The 15,685-nt window shown below is 41.8% G+C and overlaps 1 protein-coding gene across 6 annotated transcripts in view; it reads right to left on the bottom strand.

The window, feature by feature from the left end:
* Positions 1-15,685, bottom strand: part of CACNA1G (calcium voltage-gated channel subunit alpha1 G) — a 179,977-nt gene that overhangs the window by 83,057 nt on the left and 81,235 nt on the right. For 4 of the 6 annotated variants that reach the window (XM_066586608.1, XM_066586607.1, XM_066586613.1 and 1 more), the window contains exons 13-20: positions 13,613-13,681; positions 12,860-12,935; positions 10,454-10,638; positions 9,944-10,360; positions 6,419-6,519; positions 3,630-3,753; positions 1,613-1,681; positions 74-258 (exon numbers count right to left, since the gene is read on the bottom strand). In XM_066586608.1, the coding sequence (XP_066442705.1) occupies positions 74-258; positions 1,613-1,681; positions 3,630-3,753; positions 6,419-6,519; positions 9,944-10,360; positions 10,454-10,638; positions 12,860-12,935; positions 13,613-13,681 (1,226 nt within the window). The remainder of the gene's footprint in view (positions 1-73; positions 259-1,612; positions 1,682-3,629; positions 3,754-6,418; positions 6,520-9,943; positions 10,361-10,453; positions 10,639-12,859; positions 12,936-13,612; positions 13,682-15,685) is intronic. The other 2 variants (XM_066586612.1, XM_066586611.1) reach the window with 2 other exon arrangements.

Raw genomic sequence — 15,685 nt, 5'->3', positions numbered from 1 at the left:
CTTTACTCTTCAGGCTACATTCTGTCCCAGGTAGATTGCATACGATTTTGATGAAATGATATGTATTACTTACCGCAGAGGTCTTAAAGTCCGGAGAAGTCTCAATACTCGTAACATTCCCAAAATCTTTGTGCCACTATCAGAAACCATTGATACTAGAATGTCAATTACCGAAATTAGAACAAGCATTCCATCTAGAACATTCCAACTACTCCTCAGATAAGCTTTGGTACCAAAACACAAGTTGAGTGCCACCACCTGCAAGGAAGCAAAGAAATAGTATTTACAGCATTCACAGTGCAGTAAAAATGGCATGAACTTTGTTCTATGGGCCGGTACAATTATAATGATACCAATCTTACATTGATTTTAATGTTTTTCTATTTTTAAAAAGTGAATGAATTTTTTTCTTAAACTAAAATTACTTTCTGTCGCCATAATCTGAGACCTGTAACTTTTTTTGTATTTTTTTGTTGATTAGGCCGTGTGAGGGTTTGTTTTTTGTGGGTTCAGCTATAGTTTTTATTACTACCATATGCCTTTAAAATCACTTTTTATTTAAATGTTTTGAGAACAAGGATGCAATAAAACAAAAATTGTAATTATGACATTCCATCCTTTTTTTTGCAGCCTTCACCTTGCATGATAAATATTTGAAAATGTGTTTTTCTTAATTTTCAATATTTTCTATTTTTTTACTGTTTAAAAAAACTTTGCTGAAAGTTTTTTACACTTTTATTTAGCCCCCACAGAGTACTTGATTTTGCGATTATTTAATCGCTTTTACTATATACTGCAATACTTTAGTATTGCAGTGTATACTGATTTTTAGCGTTGCCTATGAAGCCCCGCCATGGATAGGGCTAGATAGCATCTATGGAAGCTGCCAGGTATGGAGCGGACTCGGCTCCCAAGCCCACTTTATACACCCTTCACGATCCCATGATGTAATGTACATTATGTGGTCATAAAGTGGTTAAAGATGAATTTCATTGCTTATTGAATGTGTAAGAAGATAAATTATTCATGTCAATAGCAAGGAAACCCCCCAAAGTAATGAATTAAAAGCTTGATTTTAACCATTGCCCACTAGACCCACAATACATTTGAGATGTAATTGCAAAAAAATTTAATGCACTTGAGCATTCAAATGTAATCATTTTATGAATATCATTAAGAATGAAAATCCTAAAGCCAACAATTCTAACCTGAAACTTTCACATGAGCTAACAGAATGAAGAAAAAGGGAGAAGGATGGTGAATAGAGATGAGCGAGCATACTCGTTAAGGCGATTTACTCGAGAGAGCATCACCTTTTTCGAGTACCTGCTGGCTCGTCTCTAAAGATTCGGGGGGGCTGCGGAGGGCGGCGCGGGGTGGCGGAGGGGAGCAGGGTGTAGAGTGAGAGAGATCTCTCTCTCTCTCTCCCTCCCGATCCACTCTGCAACCCCCCGCTCACCCTCAGCCAGCAGGTACTCGAAAAAAGCGATGCTCTCTCGAGTAAATCGCCTTAACGAGTATGCTCGCTCATCTCTAATGGTGAACAATATCTGAAAACAACAATGGATAAATCAGAATACAGTATACAATAGGAGTTTTGGGATCTTCTTACCTTTACTGTCATTTCCGCCAAAAAAATTAACGTAAAAATATAGTTGGATAACGTCAGAAATATTCTTTCCTGAAACATATCAAAAATGGCAATTATTTAATGTCCTCTTGGCTCCATAAGGGTGGCCTTAGGTAATTAATATATAATACTTTGTAATAGAAATTTGTTCCTGGCTAATAATTCGTATTTCCTAATTGCTAGTATAGAAAGTTGTCCTTAATTCAGACAAACTTTGCTTTTGAGAAAAGGACAGTAATATTTTGTAATGTACCTATTTTACCTGAAAAAGTCAACATAGTCTCCCATCATTCTCTCATTATACAGTCCTTCAAAATCCCGTGTGTTCTCTTAGAAGTGTTGGCCTTGGTCCTTTAAGAATGTGCCATTGTTTCTTGGAATTTACGAAAATAAGCATCAAGTTTTGGACCTTAAGAGATATTCTGCAACCCACTGTACCATAGTTCTTCACTAGAGTCCCAACCAGATCCACATAGCTTTCCACCTTGTGATTGCTCAGAAAGCTTCAAATCACTGCAGCAAAACGGTTTCAACCCACTTTCTCCTGACTTACAAGTTTCTTAGATCTTGATTATCCGTGGTTTGATCAGTCCTCTGCTTTGACCTTTTCCTCAGACAAATTAGGAAAAAAGTCTTCAAGGCACTTGAACATTTCTGACTCATTATCTAGGGCTGTGAAAAATCTATATACACTGTATATAAAAGTGAAAATTTGTATATTTGTGTTGTTTGTTCTTCACAAGCTTCTACATGCCTTGATTGATCTCAATCACAGCACAGCTTTCATTTTACTGGAGCAGCCTAAGGAATGCTGATTGCTGTACGCAACAACTAGTTTTTTTTACACAGTTTCAATAAATGAGGCCTATGGTAAAATAAGATGCTTTATGATTCAGCATGGTGAATAATTTCGATGTGTGGTGAGTCTGGAATGGCTTTGAAAAAATTGAAATCCACTGGACAAGTCTAGCCAAAAGCAAAGTATAATTACTGAGAATGAGTGAGGTCAGCGAATGACGTGACCAATGACTTAAGAATGATTGGGAAAGAGCCTGGACCTTAAGGGTTGCGGAGACCCTGGAACAGAATGAGGTCCCAATTTAAAAAGAGAGAAGAGCCATTGCATCACAGATGTTAGAAACCATGGAACAGCGTTAGGCTGGACTTTGAGTATTGCACAAAAGAGCCACTACATCAAGGGCTACAGAGATCCCAAGAAAACATGAGACCAATTCAAATAGAGAGGAAAAGAGCCAGGACATCAAGGGCTGCAGAAACGCTGAAGGAGCGTCAGGTCTGAATTCAAAAAGAGAAAGACAGAGCCAGTGCATCAAGGGCAGCAAGGTATTCTAATTTGTTGCTGAAGAGTTTTCAATAGGACCCTACAATCAACATCTTAATGTTATCATTAGACAAATGGACCAAATATGTAATTATTGTCATGCCAAGAAATTTAAAACAGGGCCTCCTTAAATGTGTTGTAGGAGTGAAGCCTGTAATTTTCCACCTCTAGAATTACCACTAGATGACCTACTTTCTTATCTGTTTGGTAGAAAATCTTCATATAGATAGATGTATACCGGGGTATATAAGCTAGTTGTTTCATAAGGCCTAATTTGATGTGTAGTGGTGGTATTAGCACCTTCTAGGGGGTTCGTTGTCTTCATTTAATTGGGGCTGAGATGCCAGATAAGAGACCCAGTCAATGGACAACCAAGTCCTACTACTGGAACAAAAGCAGGCTGGACAATCCCTGTAATATGGAGTATGCTATTACACTCACAGCTGAAAGGAGAAAGCAACTTCCAACTGTCCATAATTTTCAGTAGAATGTCATGGGCGCTTTGTCTCCACATCAAACAACTGTTTTATACACCATGTATTTTCATTTCCTTCTAGATGAGTTTATAGTATTGGTGTCCATGTAATATATAATTCATTTTACATATGCTGTTGATCTTCCACATAAACATTTCGACTGGCTTTCAGATATACTTACAGCACTATGAGGCTCTATTTTTGGTCTTTCCATTGCAATGGTAATGCAGTTCAGAAATATAATCACTAGAACAACATGATCAAACATCCTATGGGTGATGATTTTATTGCACATTAAACGGAATCTGCAAAAAAAAGCAAATAAAAAAAAGATTTATGGACCTTTATTTCTGTACTTTTGTGGTAAGGGCAATTAGTTTTCTGTCTCTACTACGTAGTTGCAAAAAACATCACATGACTTACCTAGTCTTTTACACAATACTAGCAGAACGTAAGGCACAAGACGTTCATATCATGGTATTCCTTTGCAACATAGCTTTGGATAGGACTAGCTACTTTCAACAACATATTAGTTAACTGCAAAAAGGACAATTTCCTAATAAAAAGGATATGTCCAACTTCAAAAACATTTTTTACTGTACCTCTAACTTTGAAATAGGTTTTGCTGAAAATATCCTATTATTTTGCTTCTAAAGCTGCTATGCGGTCCTATTAATTGGTATGGTAGCATTGTACAAACAAATTTATTGTACTGATCCTCCAGCCATAATCCCTTCCATATCTGCCTTACTTTTTGTTAATATCCCCCAAAAAATCTTATTTATATAGCACCAACTGTGCTTTCAGGTAATTTAAAAAAAAATTAATTTATTTAAAAAAAGTTTTTTTTACCACCACAAGATGGGTACTCATTTTACCGACCTCGGAAGGATGGAAGGCTGAGTTGACCTTGAGCTGGCTACCTGTACCAAGTGGGGATTGAACTCGCAACCTTCAGGTGGTCAGCAAGAGCTTATTTAGCACTCTGCACCACACGAGTAGAGTTTGTTTATTGACTGTTACCATAGTGACACAAACGTTTGCATAGCAGGTGTAGACAAAAAGAAAAAAAAATTGGAAATTGGGAATTTTCAACCAAAGACCTATCTCAAGCTTGCAACATTTATCATTTCAGATGCATTGGGATGACAACAGAAGTATTGTACATATAGTAGGATAGGCTGTAAATAGTTTTTAATGTTTTTATTCGACTTGCTTCACATTCTAATACATAAGGGCTTAGTCACACGGGTGCATTGGCGCCCATGTGACTGAGCCCTTACTGCACGAAGAAGACGGCCGCACTTCAGAACAAATAACTCCCCGTAGCGCCGAAGAAAGAACACATGACCAGCAATGGAGCTGGTCACATGTTCTTTCTTCTGGCGGTGCGGAGATTCGTCGGCATCTGCAGTGCGACCATCTTTCAGTGCGGTAACACGGTTGTATCCGATGCACCCGTATGACTAAGCCCTAAAAAGTGCAGTAAATTTTGTAAGTTATTTTGAATACAGACAGTTGAAAGGAACTGTAAATCTAGAAATACCCACACATGGGGGGAGATTTAATAGATGCTTTACGTGAGTTTTCTGGTGGAAAAAAGTTTCACATTTTGGCACATGTTTGTTCTGTGCAAAAAAAGTGTCATTTTTTTATTTTTAAGAAAAAAATAGGGCTTATTAATTTGAGGGGGGGGGGGGGGCGGAGGGAGAATTCTGTTACATTTTTGTGTATTTTTTACCTTTAATGATCCTATGAAAAGGGTTTTCCAGATAAATCCTATTAATGATCTACCCTCATAATAGGTCATCGATAGTTGATTGCACTGTTTTGGATACCAGCTGATCAGTTAATCGCCTGGCCCACTGTCAGTTCAACGGGGCCAGATGTCATAATTGGGATTGGAGGCAAAAGTGTAATTAGAGAGCTTCACTCTCATTGAAATCAATGATAGCTAAAGGCTCCTATTACACTTCTGGTACTTCTGGCTTAAACACCAAGGTCCAAAGTGTAATAAGAGGTGGCTCCCCCCCCCCCCCATTTAATTCAGTTGGAGTGCAGCCCTCTATGATGCTTCACCTTTGACCCTGATGACAAAGTCTGGCCCAGCTGCTCTGACAGCAGGCGATCAACTGATCACCTGAGTGGCAAATTATTGGCGATAAACTATTAATGAGGGTAGATTATTAATAGGATTTGTCTGAAAAATTCTTTATATTATCTGCAGTCTTGCTCACTGTTATTGGATTACTATTCATGCTATTAAGTAACACGTTCTTGAGAGTAGCTGCAAGATGTGGCTTTACTATAAATGGATCTCATGAGTTATTCACATGAATACAAGGAAAGACTGGAGATCATTGTGTTCCTACCATAAAGTAACTTACCATTATATGGTATAGCATCATTTACTAATAGTAGGCAGGTAGCAAAACCACTGACCACCGGTCTGAAATAAATAATGGGTTGCAAACCCATGTTAGCCCATAAGGGCAAAAACAGATGGGCGCATGCTACAGAGTGTATAAGTGCATGAACTGTGCGTTTGGGCTACTGCGCATAGGTTTGAAAGAAAAAAACCCCATAAAGATAGGTGATTCCTGAGAAAAATTATGTGCAAGAAAGATAGGGCAAGTCCAGATAGTCAACACAATGGTTTCCTTTTGTCCCATTATGCGGTTGTGATTTTCACGGTTACATAACGAGACTAAGACACGCCCATGTGTTTAAACCTTAACACTGACATAGTGAACAGAACATGACATGAGGGGCTAATACAAAGCTGGCACTACAAATTCTGACTAGTGGATCCTCAATAATCCCGATACCCCATCACAGTGTGTTCTGTCAGGAACATTATAAGCAAATACAGATTGTTATAGACATTTCTCTGCTAGTCTAAACAAGTCTTCCATTCACTATTCTTTTGGGAAAATGAACAGAGCAAGACTTATAATAAACAACACATACTTGGAATAAGGGGGGAACAAGTAAAGGGACCAGGTTTCTCTCTCCTGGCACCAGGCTGGGAGATGAGCTGTTATCCATGCTTTTAATCTTTCACTTTTGCTCTGCGAAAAGAATATAAAATCGTAATTTTTAGTAACACTACATTGACAATATTTCTAGAAAACCAAAAAGTTCACAATATGGTCCGTACTGTGCAGTATAACATAGCACTGGGGTGACATGGGCTACCAGAAAATAGCAGGAAAAGTAAAACAAAGCATACTTTAAGTAACTTCTGAGCCATTGTTTAATAAAGGGGTTTTCTGGTATTAGATTAATAGAGCTAAATTACCACCCAGTTTCCTCGAAAATAAGACCTACCTTGAAAATAATCATTTTTCAGGATTTTTGGGAAGGCTTGAAATACAAGCCCTACCCCAAAAACAAGATCTAGCTGCATTAGGCCTTAGTCAGACGGGCGTTTTTTCGCGCGATTTGCGGATCGCATGACGGATGCGCATCCGCAAATCGCGTGACCGGTGCCCGAAAATCGCCCAAAAATCTGCTCCTAGCCGCGTTCCATTAGAAACAGGCTGGAGCTGTCCAGCGCATTGCATTCAATGGAGCCGGCAATACAGCCGACTCCATTGAAAGCAATGCGCTGCGGGCGAGTGTGGGATGAATTGTCGGGAAGGGCTTAAATATATAAGCCCTTCCGTGCAATTCATCCAGAAAAGTGTTAAAATAAAAAATATATACATACTCACCTGCTCCCGGCAGACGGAGTTCCGCGCAGCCGGCCTGCAGTGGGTGTGAAGGGGGTGTGAGTCAGACCTGCCCCCTGATTGGCTCAGCGCTGAGCAATTCTGGATGAATTGCAGGGAAGGGCTTATATATTTAAGCCCTTCCCGACAATTCATCCCGCGCACGCCGGCAGCCCATTGCTTTCAATGGAGTCGGCTGTATTGCCGGCTCCATTGAATTCAATGGGAAACATCGTTCTTCTCTGCCACAGCTGTTACAGCTGTGGCAGAGAAGAATGATTTGTCTTCTATATGTTCTCAATGGGGTCGGCGCTGCTGCCGCCGGCCCCATTGAGCGCATATAAAGAAGAGAACAGGAATCGCAGATCGCAGATAGGTGCGATCTGCGATTTCTGTTCTATAATTTATCGGACGAGCGCATAAAAAGCGCTCATGTGTCCGATACCATTGCAAAGCAATGGTTTTAAAAAATCGCCGGACGCATGTGCATGCACAAATCGCGCAAAAAAACGCCCGTCTGACTAAGGCCTTATATTAAAAAAAATATATATACATTACCCAGCAGGCTCGGTTCAGGTCCCTCCCACTGCTCCAACGTGCTTCTTGTAGACCTCGGCTGCCCGCAGAAGATCACTTTCCTGCTTACGGGATTCATAAATCCCACCTCCAGGAAGCGATGCAGCACTCAATGAACCAATGCAATGTCTGTGATTGGTTCATCGAGCACTGCATTGATCGGCTGAACAGCGGTTGAAGAACCATTTACAGCCATCTCATTGTGGAGGTGGGATTTATGAATTTGCCAGTCAATGCCACAGTACAGCCTATTCATAAATCCTGCCTCCACAATGCGATGCCTGTGATTGGTTCTTCGACTGCTGCTCAGCCAATCAATGCAGCACTCGATGAACCAATCCCAACCATTGCATTCATCGAGTGCTGCATTGACTGATTGAGCAGTGCTCGAGAACCAATCAGAGCCATCGCTTCCTGTAGGCGGGATTTATGAATCCTGTAACCAGGAAGTGATCTTCTGTGGGGGGCCGAGGACTGCAAGAAGCATGTTGGAGCTCCGGAGAAAAGTGGGAAGGACCTGGACCGAACCTGCTGGGTAAGTATAATAAGACATCCCCTGAAAATAAGACCCAGTGCCTCCTGGGAGCAAAAATTAATATAAAACAGGGTCTGATTTTTTGAGAAACACGGTATATACGGTAAACAGAGAGTTATGCAACTTTTTAATCCATAACCATTTTCAAGGCATTTGTTTACTATGAGTGAATGAGGGCACGGTTGGCGATTGTGTGCCCTACAATTTACAGGTCCATTTTTATGCTTTCTGACTGACTTCACATTATTCTCCATTAGTGTGTCAGGATTAGTGCTATTAGGGTAGGAAGCCACGTTCAGGGTGACACGTACAAGGTGTCTCCTTACACCCCTGACTTGACTTATAAGATAGATTCACATGGGTGTATGTGTTTTTGTGCACGCCCTAGTGCAGGAACTGCACATGAGAAATGCGCTCATGGGAACAAACCCATTGAAATCAATGGGTTCACTTTGTCACGTTTTGTGGGCAGGAATTTCCTGTGCGCAAAAACGTGTGTAAAATCATTTGTCTGTTCAAGCCCTTAGAGTCAATGCTTTATGGAAAGTTATACAACTTTTTGATACGCTTCGTCTTTTAATTCCTCGTCAATTTCAAGATTTCTGATTGCGTCAATTCAAACATTATTCTTCACACCAAGAACAAAAGCCATGCTCAGACCATTTCTACATTCCATCCATGTTAATGGAGATCCAGCTCCACGCCTCACTCTATGGAACCAGGTTCTAGTGCCTATAGACAGGCACACGACCACGTTTGCGCTCACTAAACACGGACAATAGAACCCATTGGATTTCAATGGGTTCGTTCTCATAAGTGCGTTTTGAGGGCTCAGTCACATGGGCGCCGATGCGCCCGTGTTACTGCACGATAAGACGGCCGCACCGGGTGTGGACATCTCTCTGCATGACCAGCTCCATTGCCGGCCATGTGTTCTATCTGCCAGCTGGTGCAGAGAGTCGTCTGCACTGGCAGTGCAGCGGTCTTATCCTGCAGAAACATGGGCGCATCGGACTGAGCCCTGAGTGCGCACAGGGAAAAGGAGGATCTGCTCTATTTTTCTGCATTTTGGACAGCAAAGGTCCTGTAGGAGTCTATGGGAGGTGCAAAAATATCCAAAAGGAAGGGCGTGACGCTAAGCTAAACGCGAGGAAAAGAACACATCGGGAGCTCATTAGACTTCAAATAGCCATGAAATCCACAGAAAGCGTGTGTCATGTGTGCGTGTGAGCTGTCCTTACATGTACAGAATGTACAGTACTATGTGCAGAGATGCGGGCAACACACAGATTTTGCACCCCTTCATGCGCAAATACGCTGCACTGCGGCAAACATTTTTGCGCATAGGCTCATGTGAAGGGGTGAAATTTGCTGTGAATAACTGCAACATAAATTAACCCTTTCCAATCAAATTTTGGATTCAGGGTTTCCTAAAAGGCTTTCTCTTTTTGCTGTTATACAACGGTGCCATCTGCTGGCTAAAGCCAGTGTGTGTGCGCCAGAGAGGCTCTGACAACGGAGTGGCTGGCAATAGATGGTAAGAATACCCTGTCGGACATCTTCTGACATTGGAGCTGTACAAGCTTCAATCAGAATGTAGGAAGACGTCAGACAGTGGATTGGAAAGGATTAAACAACATAAATGTTCCCGTTCAATATCCAGATGCTTACCATGTTCAGATCATCATCAATGTTATTGCTGTAATCAAGTTTTGGCTCCTCAAGATGGGGCTGAGGGGTCACATGGGGCAGTACAGTTTTCCCATTGCAGCCTTGATAATCTACAGGAAGGCTGGGTTTATTCTGTAATGCATAAGTGTAAGGAACGTGTAATGTATCGAGTGCCTCTCTTTTGCCCACTAGTTCCATTACATTACAAGAAGAGCCTTTATGAATGGACACCTCCTCATCAGATGTCTCGCCTTCTGAACTCTCCTTTCCTTCCGCAGAGAGCAAGGATTTATGTTCACCACTCTGTACTTGACGCTTAATGCTGGAGGCCCGTCCAATGCTGTTCCAACTAGACCTTCGGCTGTTCCAACTACACACGGCGCCCCAGGAACTATGTGTGGAATTCCTTGCACTAGGCTGAAAGAACAAAAGTACAAAGAAAAGTTTTGTGATTTCCTTTTCCCAAAGTTGGATTTGTTTAATTGACATGAACAATGATACCAAACTTACCATGGACTTGATCTCACTGCCATGAGGACCATCAGAAACGCTGCTCTGTCTCCTAGATTCACAACCCAGAGATAGTTCTCCAAATAGAGAATTTTTTGGCACAGGCATGGGGGTGGCAGCTGTATGAATGATGAGAGGTGGTTGTAAATTGGTCTTTATCTCCGGTAATCCATGTAATGGAGTAACTAAAAAAGAGTTAAGCGGTGATTGCCTCGGAATAAGCTACAACAATTCTAGAGGGCTTCTAACGCGAGAACTTTTTAATGACGCAATTATGGCTTTTATGTTTCAGTAATTAAAGTATGTGAGAAGCAAAAAGGGGAAAGATGCATGATGGGCTTTATATAAAAAAGAGAAAATAAATATAATACTACATTATGTAATTTGTATAACTTGTAACTGTAAATTTTTATAATAATGCAATTTCCGAGGCTATCTTTGACCTTGAAGGGAATCCTAGCAATTGTAATTTGCAATCTCGTCCAGCATGTCCTTCAATGGAAGTCTTCAAACAAAGGCTGGACAGACATCTGTCTGGGATGATTTGGTGAATCCTGCACTGAGCAGGGGGTTGGACCCGATGACCCTGGAGGTCCCTTCAAACTCAACCATTCTATGATTCTATCTACAGAGCTAGGACTCTATGGATACTATGGATTCTTTCTATATGCAGGGTGTAGTCAAAACAAAAGATCCAGCCTATATCTCAATATTGGTTTCCTATATTGAAATAGCAATAGCATACCTGAATAGAAAGACATGGATGTGCTACATGAGGGTATGGTGCACATGAGCCCCTGGTGACCCTGGAACATGGATTTTAATTTTTTGTTGTTGCCCTTGTACGAGATGGATAGTAAACCCCAATTGCAAAGTTGAAGAGAAGCATGTGTTAAACGGAAATTTGCTTTCCGCGTCTCTCTAAGTCCTTGGGACCGCTGCTATGACTGAAGTAAGGACCATGTTAGTGAACAGCGGAGCACCAATTTAGTGCAGATGCAATTCAAATTATTATTAAGAGCATGACCCAATCAGGAGACAATGCAAATTTTGGTGTGAATGTGTGAGTTCGAATTTGGTGCGATCTCCTCCTTGGACCTATGTTCATTCCAGAAACTCTTAACACAGATCGGTACCTGAATCTCCTGCAAATGACAATGGATGACTTTCTGGATGATCTGCACCTACTGTAGAGGAAAAAGGCCACTTCAAGTACAATTTCTTTACTTCAGCCATAGCAGCGGTCCCACATGACTTAGAGAGGCATGGAAAGTGGATTTCTGCTTATGACTTGCTACCCTTCAACTCTGCAACTCGATTTTTCTCTCTTCCTCCTACAGGGCCACAATTAGAGATGAGCGAGCATACTCGTTAAAGCGATTTACTGGAGAGAGCATCGCCTTTTTCGAGTACCTGCTGGCTCGTCCCTGAAGATTCGGGGGGCGGCGGAGGGGGGCGGGGTGGAGAGTGAGAGAGATCTCTCTCTCTCTTCCTCCCGATCCCCTCCGCAACCCCCTGCTCCCCCCCTCCCCCTCGAATCTTCAGGGACGAGCCAGCAGGTACTCGAAAAAGGCGATGCTCTCTCTCGAGTAAATCGCCTTAACGAGGATGCTCGTTCATCTCTAGCCACAATACAAAATTGTAATCCATGTTCCAGGGCCCCAGGGGCTGTGCGCTATACCATCGTGTAGCATGTCCATGTCTTCCTATTCAAGTATGCTATTGTTATTTCAACATAGGACAAAAGTATTAAAGTATAGTTCAGGATCCATTTGAATTTAAAGGATTAGATGAAAAATAGTGAATAGATTTTGATTTGGTGCCTCATTTTCTTATATATCTATTCTATCTGTAAAAAGTTGTCTATTTATTTATCTGACAATTGGAATCACAAAAATAGTTAACTCTTCTCTATCTGTCTTTGTGTAGATTGGAAACTTTGTTAATAAAGACAATCTTTGTCTGAGTTCACTGTTCACTTCTGTGGTTACATTTGTGGTAGTTGGTGCAGAATTTGTGCAAGTCAATGGGAGTCAATAAAACATGTCAGAAGAGGACATTAGTTTGGGTACTGTGAGCTGAACCCATCTAATATTAAAGGACATAGAAATCTACTAAGATCCGTGCCCTGCAATAACATATGGACTTTATTAAAATGGGAACTCACTATAATGGGCTTGGGAGATCCATGTCTTACAGGGACGGGTCAGTGAGGGTTTAAAAATGCTTCGAAACAATTAGTTTTGCGAAAATGAGTTTGCTTTGTAAGCGGTTATGATGAACAGAAGAGAACTACGTTACAGGTATGCAATGTGTATAATGATGTCGAGGAGCAATAGAGTATTCCGAAATGCACTCCTCTTTTGCGCCCCCCATACAGCTGTACAAACCATTATTCTTACTCACAGGACACATTGGAAAGGCTTTTACGAATTGCGCATTCATCTGGAGCACTGTCAGAACCAGACAAGGAGCCGCCACCCTGCAATTAAACAGGACATCAGACTGAAATATCGTTACTATATTTGCTAAATAATTATTGGGTTATGGCCTAAACCTCTAACTTGACCCATTTTGCTCTTACATAGTAACATAGTATGTAAGGCTGGAAAAATACATAGGTCCATCCAGTTCAGCCTGTTACCCTCCAATGTTGATCTAGAGGAAGGTAAACAAAAAACCTCATTGAAGTAGAAGCCAATTTTCCCCATTTAAGGAAAAAAATTCCTTCCCAACTCCAATCTGGCAATCAGAATAATCCCCGTATCACCGGTCCTTCTGAAGTAATCAGTGACTATAACATGTAATATTGTAACGCTCAAGAAATCCGTCCAGGCCCCTCTTATACTCTATTATCAAATTTGGCATGACCACGTCTTCAGGGAGAAAGTTCCACAGTCCCACTGCTCTTACAGTAGAGAACCCCCTTCTATGTCGGTGCAGAAATCTTCTTTCCTCTAGACATAGAGAGCGCCCCCTTGTTACATGCTGCACTTTAGCGGACAAGTTTTAGGCTCACCGTGAGATTACTACATTCAACACATTTGCCTAGTACCCTTTAGACCACAAATTTCCATCTACCCTTTAAGTATCATTTTAAGGTAAATGCTCATGATGGAAATAAAAAAATATAATTATTAAAAACATGGATTTGCTCACCACAAGCGATTCAATAGGCAGGTGTATACAGCTCAGGCGCGCACTCATGTCTTCTCTCTTGGATACTTCCTGTAAGAAAACCTAGAATTAATCTAGTACTTGTATAGTAAAACTAATTGTTATCAGTCCAAAGTATTAGGCCAGGTTTCCAGGATTTCCATAGTATTGTACAGGTGATGTAATCATTATCAATCCCTCAGCCATTGCTACACGTCATCTCTCTATAGGATATGCTGAAAACATGACCTTTTGGGGGGGGAGGTCTGGGTGAGAGGAGTTGAGAAACACTGGATTAGAGAGACATTTCCATTACCCCCTTAATGACACAGGATGTACAGAGTCACATCCTGGGTGTGCTAGGTTTATATGGAGCGAGATCGCGAGCTGAACCCATTGCATACAAGGCAGGTGCCGGCTATGATAAAATAAACCCCAACACTCCCCCATTATACTAACTTTACCAACTTTCCGGATAGGAGGTGTGCAAATGTGTGTACAAATGTGCAAGATGCTGCGCAATTCATTGAAAACCAGGGCAGGGGGGGCACGTGCATATAAACAGGTCCTGTGTGTCAAAAAAATATATTACGCTGAGGCGAGCGTATCTGTGTATAAGCCCTGAGACTTATTTACCTGCAGAATGTAGACGTAAGTGGTCCTATTTTTATGTCTCTTGGCCTGGGATGATGAAAGGGTTACTATTAGAGATGAGCGAACGCGTTCGTCCGAGCTTGATATTCGTGCGAATATTAGGGTGTTCGGGATGTTCGTTATTCGTAACGAACACCATGCGGTGTTCTGGTTACTTTCACTTCCTTCCCTGAGACGTTAGCGCGCTTTTCTGGCCAATTGAAAGACAGGGAAGGCATTACAACTTCCCCCTGCAACGTTTAAGCCCTATACCACCCCCCTGCTGTGAGTGGCTGGCGAGATCAGGTGTTCGCCTAATATAAAAGTCGGCCCCTCCCGCGGCTCGCCTCAGATGCCTGGTGAGTTAGATGAGGGACAGTGCTGTTTATACCGGAGCTGCTGTAGGGAAAGAATTGGTAGTTAGTGTAGGCTTCAAGACCCCCCAAAGGTCCTTATTAGGGCCACTGATAGCTGTGTGTTGGCTGCTGTTAGCAGTGGCATTTTTTTTTCCTCAAAATCGGCTCTGCAGAGCGTTGCACCTGGCATTAGGGACAGAAGTGCTGCATAGGCAGGGAGAGTGTTAGGAGTGAGTGTAGCCTTCAAGAACCTCAACGGTCCTTTCTAGGGCCATATTTATCCGTGTGCAGTACTGTCCAGGCTGCTGTTAGCTGTGCTGCATTTTTTTTGGGCTTCTCAAAATCGCCTCTGCAGAGCATTCCACCCTCCATTGATACTGCAGGGAAAGAATTGTATAGGCAGGGCCACAACACAGTTATTATTCATAGAATATACGCAGTGCTGCCTTTTGGTGGAAAAACAAGTGAAAACAAATCTATTTGTCCAGCCTCTGTCCGTCCTTACGGGCGGTGGACACGTGTGAGCTGCGTGAAAAACATTGCTAAATCATACGCACCCAGCTACGCTTTACTGCTGGCTTCGCCATTTGCTTTCCTTAATTGGGAAAAAAAATACCTGCTCTGCCAGAGTTATAATAACTCTGCTACCCTCACGTTCTGTGACACATTAGCAGGGACACAGCACAGTTATTAAACTTCTCATGTTCATTGAATATACGCAGTGCTGCCTTTTGGTGGAAAAACAAGTGGAAACAAATCTATTTGTCCAGCCTCTGTCTGTCCTAAGGGCTGTGGACACGTGTGAGCTGCGTGAAAAACATTGCTAAATCATACGCACCCAGCTACGCTTTACTGCTGGCTTCGCCATTTGCTTTCCTTAATTGGGAAAAAAAATACCTGCTCTGCCAGAGTTATAATAACTCTGCTACCCTCACGTTCTGTGACACATTAGCAGGGACACAGCACAGTTATTAAACTTCTCATGTTCATAGAATATACGCAGTGCTGCCTTTTGGTGGAAAAACAAGTGGAAACAAATCTATTTGTCCAGCCTCTGTCCGTCCTTACGGGCGGTGGACACGTGTGA

The sequence above is a fragment of the Eleutherodactylus coqui genome, chromosome 13, assembly GCF_035609145.1.
Source record: "Eleutherodactylus coqui strain aEleCoq1 chromosome 13, aEleCoq1.hap1, whole genome shotgun sequence".
NCBI lineage: Eukaryota > Metazoa > Chordata > Amphibia > Anura > Eleutherodactylidae > Eleutherodactylus > Eleutherodactylus coqui.
This window is presented reverse-complemented; position numbering and strand designations above follow the sequence as displayed.